At 46.1% G+C, this 6,000-nt stretch overlaps 1 protein-coding gene across 3 annotated transcripts in view; it reads left to right on the top strand.

Moving 5' to 3' along the window:
- The first annotated feature begins 2,198 nt into the window (after positions 1-2,198).
- The window catches only part of SMAP1 (small ArfGAP 1), a 91,982-nt gene continuing 88,180 nt past the window's right edge, over positions 2,199-6,000 (top strand). For 2 of the 3 annotated variants that reach the window (XM_039567982.1, XM_039567984.1), the window contains exon 1: positions 2,200-2,427. In XM_039567982.1, coding sequence (XP_039423916.1) covers positions 2,310-2,427 — 118 coding nt within the window. In that variant the 5' untranslated portion in view covers positions 2,200-2,309. Of the gene's footprint in view, positions 2,428-6,000 lie in introns of all 3 variants that reach the window. The other variant, XM_039567983.1, reaches the window with a different exon arrangement.

Genomic DNA, 6,000 nt, shown 5'->3' with positions numbered 1-6,000 from the left:
CTCAACAGTTAGAAGATGATATCCCACATCAATTAAGATATAACATCTAGTTTTAGGGCACTAAGGGCAAAAGCACATACTAAACAAGACAGTCTGCACTTGTGTAGGCTTTTTCAAGCACAGGAACTGGATCAATAGCCACTTTTCATGGGAAGCATCACTGTATTTGTTTTAGAATCAGAGAAACTGATGCGCATTAAATTAAACCAATTGCTTAAAGCTATTCAATATCTTGTGGCAATATGGCAGAGAGTTTCAGACTACATGTAACCTACAGGTCAAATCTGTCACATAGAAAAGCAGCTACTCTTTTCTTTTTCTTTCAAAATGGCAATGCTGCTGCTTACCTAGCATGTGAGAGGCAAGTTCATGTCCTTTTCTCTCTCTACCCAGGGCTCTTGCCTTTCTGAAAAGCATCCTGTTTCTCAGAATCCTGGGATAACAGCAAGGAGTAGAAGCTCCCTTTCTAGCTGAAGCTGGTTTTCTCTAAAAAAAAAATACCAGAAACAAATCAAACAGTAATTAAAACCATTTTGGGCTAGAAAACAGTTATGTGCTTGTAGATGAAGTATTCAGCTAGAAGAAGTCAGTCCTGTTTAATGTCATGTTTAAGCAGCCAGGACTATTGTGCTTCCATAACCGAGTCTCTAGGCAAGGGCTAATGGCAAATATCAGGATACAGTAACAGTCGTGTTACAAACCTTCTGCTGCAGCAAGTCTTTGTCTTTTGGCATTGTAAGGCAGCTGGAGCTCAGTTTTGCTGTGCCATTCTGTATTTCTGGTTTTAACCCTTAATGCCTGCTCCAAGTAGGATGCTAAGTCCTCTAGTAGAATTATGTATTTATACCATATCCTCATTTTGCAACCTCATACCCAGTAACTCATTGGCCAGGAAACTCTCCCAGTGTACTGGCAGACCTTAACTCTGTATTTCTCGAAGGGAGATCTAAACATATTTTCCAATGTTAGGTGCTAGTTTAACTACTAATTAACTTGATGTGTAGTATTTTCTTTTTTTTTTTTTTTTTTCTCTTGGAACTCTTCCACACTTAGGGGATATTTAATTCATCATTGTCTCTGAGAAAAAGAAAGATACAGAGAATGATTCAGAATTTAGTGGCTGAGAGGGAAAAGACCTGAATTTCCATCTGCCTCACATAAGTATTTTATAGGCTATATATAGGCTTCAGCTCTTTCCAGAAGGGTTGGATTAGAGGCAAAAAAAATACAGCAAGCTAGAACTGATCTGACAAAAAGGATGTTACTGGTGAACAGACTGTGTAACAGAGCAGTCAGCAGCGGCAAAGGGACCTGATACAAAATGGAGGAAGGGGACAATAGAGACATGGTATTTTGGAGGGGCAAAGTGTAGAGGTGCAGTCTTGGTCCCAGAAATCAGCCTGGGCTATGCTTTTCTGCAGGTACTTTGGATCCAACTCTGACTTCCCCAGAGCATCTCACCACCTACGCAAGAGTAAAAAATCAAAAAAGCACCGGTTTCCTCACTGTAAGATCTCTGCTGCCCATACAGCTTTATTTCAGACAGAAACACATACTCTCGGAGAAAGTTCAGGGGCAAATTTCAACTATGGCAGTGTCCATTCAATCAAAAGGCTGTAAGAGCTTTTTTTTTTCTTCCCCAGCACTGGTCTGGAGGAAGAGACAGCTGCCCCAAGGACACGGGTGTCCAATCCCACGGACGCTAGCAGATCCCTTGGCTGTGTGTTTTGGGTGGGTTGCTAAACACAGGGACACGGGTGTCCAATCCCACGGCCGCCGGAGACCCTCGGCCGTGTGTTTTGGGGTATTTGCCGCCGGCCGGAGCGGCGCGGGCTCCAGGACACCCCCGGGGCGGGGCGGGGCGGGGCGGGGCGCGCACAGGTGCGGCGGCTCGCGCCGGGCCCCGCCCTTCCCCCGGGCCCCACCTGCTGGGCGGGGTCACGCGCCGGCGGAGGGATACACCACCTGCTCTCCAGGTGACCCCTTGTCCCCGGACGCCGCTCCGCGCCCTCCTAAAGCCAGGACGGCGTTTTTTGCTCTTTGGAAAGCGCCTCCAAGGGGCGGCATGGCGGCCGGCACTAGGGACCCGGCGGACTATTTGTCACCCCAGAATAAGGGGCTGCCGTGGCCGGGGGTGGGCGTGTGCGCGCGCGCCATCCCGGTAGGGGGCGGAGAGGGAGGGAGGCGGATGTGTCCGCGTCCGCAAGTAGATCCGGTTGAGGAAGTCGGCGCTCGCGGCCGCCGGTTCCCGTGGCCGCGCCAGGGCAGGAGCGCTCCCGGCCCCGCTCCAGCCGCGCTCCAGCCCCGCCATGGCCACCCGCTCCTGCCGGGAGAAGGCGCAGAAGCAGAACGAGCAGCACCAGGCCATCCTGGCCAAGCTGCTGCGGGAGGAGGACAACAAGTACTGCGCGGACTGCGAGGCCAAGGGTACGCGGGGCGGGGGGCGCGGGGCCCGGCCCGGGCGGGGCGCTGCCCCAGCGGGTCCCGGCTCGGGGCGGCTGCGGGGGCCGCGCCACGTCCGCAGGGGCGACGGGACCGGCGGGCGGCTCCGCCCGACAGCGGGCCCGGGGGCGGCAGCGGGTCGGGGTCGGGCGCCGGGGCAGCGGCGGGGCGGGCAGGCAGACAGCCTGACCCTTCCATGTGAGCCGCTTTCCGCTCGCTCGTCCATGGGCGGGCTGCAGCCGCCTTGTCCTCCAGCGAGGAACCCCCAGCCGGGGCTTTATGCAATGACTGGCCCAGCCCTTTCCTGAAGTTTCACGGCCGCGTCCGCTTCCTGCGCTGCCAGGTATCGATCCAGAGCGGGCTGTGGCCTTTGGGAAGGGACTGGCCGATGCCGGGGTAGGTGCCAGATGAGTTGAATGTCGAGTGTTCAAAACAATTAACCCTGCCGTGCTGACTCAGTCAGGATTCCAAGCTCTGTGAATCTGGATGTCTGAGTCTGGTTGAATATGTCACAGATGTGGCTTTGGCGGTGAATGGAATTTTAAAGATTATATCACTGTCAAATCTTACAGTGCTTTAGTCTAATTTTTCTTCCTGCACAAAAGTATATATATATTTGCATTTGTATTTACCTTAGATTCTGTGGCTTTCAAATGGAGAAATGTAGCACATCCCTCTTTCATCTAAAGTAAATTTATTAAGATCTTACTCTAAATAAGGTGACTGCACAGTAAGTTATTAAGTGTAATGCTTCCTGAATAACAATTGGGAGTTGACACTATATGATTAATGCCAGAGCTGCCTTGCTCAGTCCTTCTCCACATCAAGTGGAGGTGAAGTATGAGTGAGCTTCATTTGAGCAACCAGAAATGGCGCTGTCTTTGTAAATTCTCTTCCCATCTGTGTGTGCTTTTTTTTCACTGTGTACGCAAGTCATGCAGTGCACAATCAGAAAAAAAGACTGTATTTTCCTAATATAAACTCCTAGAAGTATATAATATGGATTACACCAAATATAATGGACCTTTATGTTTTGTAAGTAACTCTGCCTAACCGTTTTCTAACACAGCTCCTCTTGCCCCCTGATGGCTGGTTACCCTGTGAAAGGCTCTTCGTAACCAGTGACTTTCTGGAAAAAGCATGTTTGTATTCTTTATTATTGGCACTTTGTATTTCTGTGCTGAATGCTGCTTGGAGTTGCTTGCTGATGGAATTCCATATGTATGTTGTTCTGTAGCATCAGCCTTAGGGCTGTGTTACTCAAGATTAGAGTCCAGAATTCCCCGATTACTGCTTGTCCTGTCTTCTGAGTTTTCTCTTTCTAACTCTCACTTAGAATGTGTGTAAGTTTCTGTAGCCCTCAGTGCTCACTATCTTTTGCCCTTTCAGTTCAGTAGTGGTGACACTTTCAGTTTCCTTTTCTTATATTTGTATTAATGGGTATTTTTATTCACTGTTCTTTTCTTTGGTGCTTTCTTTCATAAGATCAAGCTTTGGTGTGTCTTGAATTTGGATTTTTTTCTGTTCAGGTTCTGGAGGACCTACCAATCTCTTGACCAGGCTGCCTTCTGCTAGTACATATTAATTCAGTTTTCAAATTTCTAGTAGACTCTTTTACTTAGGTGCCTGCTCAAATCTGATGGCACTTCTGAAAGCTTCTTGCTTTTCGCTTTTGCTCAATTTCTCCTTTGCTGTCTCTCTGTATGCCAGAAGCATGGCTTGTTTCACCCTGTCCCAGGAAAGCTGGCATGAAAATACTGGGTGATGCAATGTGAGGCACTTGTGGTTTGGCAGTTTCTTTTTTATTTATTCTATTTCTCCCTTCAAGTTTAATTTGCATTTGCTTCATCCTGTTCTGGCAATTTTTATTTTAAATCATGTATCATGCTAGCTTTGTAGTGCTATCTGACTTTGCCTGTACTGTGTGTGTTTGGGTTTTTTTAATAGTTTGAAGGAAGAGTGTGGAATGATAAACTTTCTCTAGTTGCAGCTCTTCTAAAGGCGCTTGATTGAGACGTGGCCATATAGACACAGTTTGTGCCAATTTCTTACTTGAAGTTTAGGAAGTTTCCTTCTAGGAAGGAGAGTTGTGTGAACAATGTTGAGATGCCTCCACTATACCCTGAAGTCTGGATTTCTGTATACTTCCAGAAGACAGCTCAGGAAAAAGGAAACATTATCAGTTGTTTAGTTGAAAATGAAGCTTGTCATGAGCATTCAATGTCACTGTTGAACTCTTGCTTATTATATTAGTCTTTGTTGAAACTTATTTACCAAAAGAGGTGAGAAGGCTGCAGCCAGCTGTTTTTTCCTAATATGTTTCATGCTTAATCCCTGGTGTTTGAGTGCTCATGACTTGCTGCAGTGTGGCAAAGCTGTAGTTTTGCTAGTCCTGGAATGCAGAGCTGTCTGAGGCAGCAGCTTAACGTGGCTCTGTTAGCTAACAGAGCCTGCCAGCTGTCTGGCTTTCCCCAGCCTGTGACAGTCTCCTTCACCTCTTGCAACCAGTAACAGCATCCATTTGATATCTGGTCATGTTTGTTACTAGTCTGGATTTCCCTATGGTCAGTTCCACTGGAGAGCCTCTTCATCCTGGATTCTGCAGGAATTGTGTCAGTCTTAGTTCAGTGTGGTTTTAGTTTTCTTAATGCAATTTATTCATTTTTCTTTGAAATATTGCCCCCTTTCATTTCTCTTACTTTCCTGTCGTGTGCGAGTTTTGCTCCTTTGTCTGTCCTTCTCCTTTCTGTTGCTCAGTGGGACCCTCCAAGTTCTGGTTTTTGTTTCTTTTTCCATTCGCCTAGTTGTGGGGTAACATCTTCATGATTAACTCTGGTTGTTTTAACTGAGTTGCAGTTGTCTTGGATCTTATTCTGGCAGTACTTAAAAATATTGTTTTCAGTGTGGTCTGTCAGATAGCTGTCAGTTCAGCATGGGCATTTAACTGAAACTAAGAGGCTGACATCACTAATTCCTTTCTCTCATGCTAGATATTGTAGTATCTTTTAAACTTGGAGTACTATATTTACCCTAGGCTTCTTTTCAGATAGTCATATCCACAAGTTGTGGAAATCTTGCAGATTATACTTGTATATCTGTTTTAACTGCTATTCTATAAGGCTCTGGAAATTCTTAAGTAGCTAGATATAATTTAAAATCTTACAAATATCCTTTTGACCCTAAAAAATGTAATGTGGTCCTATTAGCATATTTACCACTCATTACTTTCTTTGCATCTACTGTAATGCTACTGTTGAACTCTTCCTTCATATCAATAAGGCTTTTCTGCTGGCTTTTACTTCTTGCATCAAAAAGGTGATACAGGATCTCACTACCATCCTATCACTCCTAAGTTACTGAGTTAGCTTTCCTTGCCCAGGTACAGGGCCACCATATGCATTGCCTGCAAAGAAGTTTGAAGCGTGCTCCTTTCCAGTACTTACTGCATGCTTGCTCTGTGTAAGAATTAAAAAAGATATTTCTTGGTCATCCTCAAAATAATCTTTCTATCATTAGCACTGGTCTTGTATCAAGAACAAATCCATTCTTTGATTCGTG

The sequence above is a fragment of the Corvus cornix genome, chromosome 3 (assembly GCF_000738735.6).
Source record: "Corvus cornix cornix isolate S_Up_H32 chromosome 3, ASM73873v5, whole genome shotgun sequence".
Classification (NCBI taxonomy): domain Eukaryota; kingdom Metazoa; phylum Chordata; class Aves; order Passeriformes; family Corvidae; genus Corvus; species Corvus cornix.
This window is presented reverse-complemented; position numbering and strand designations above follow the sequence as displayed.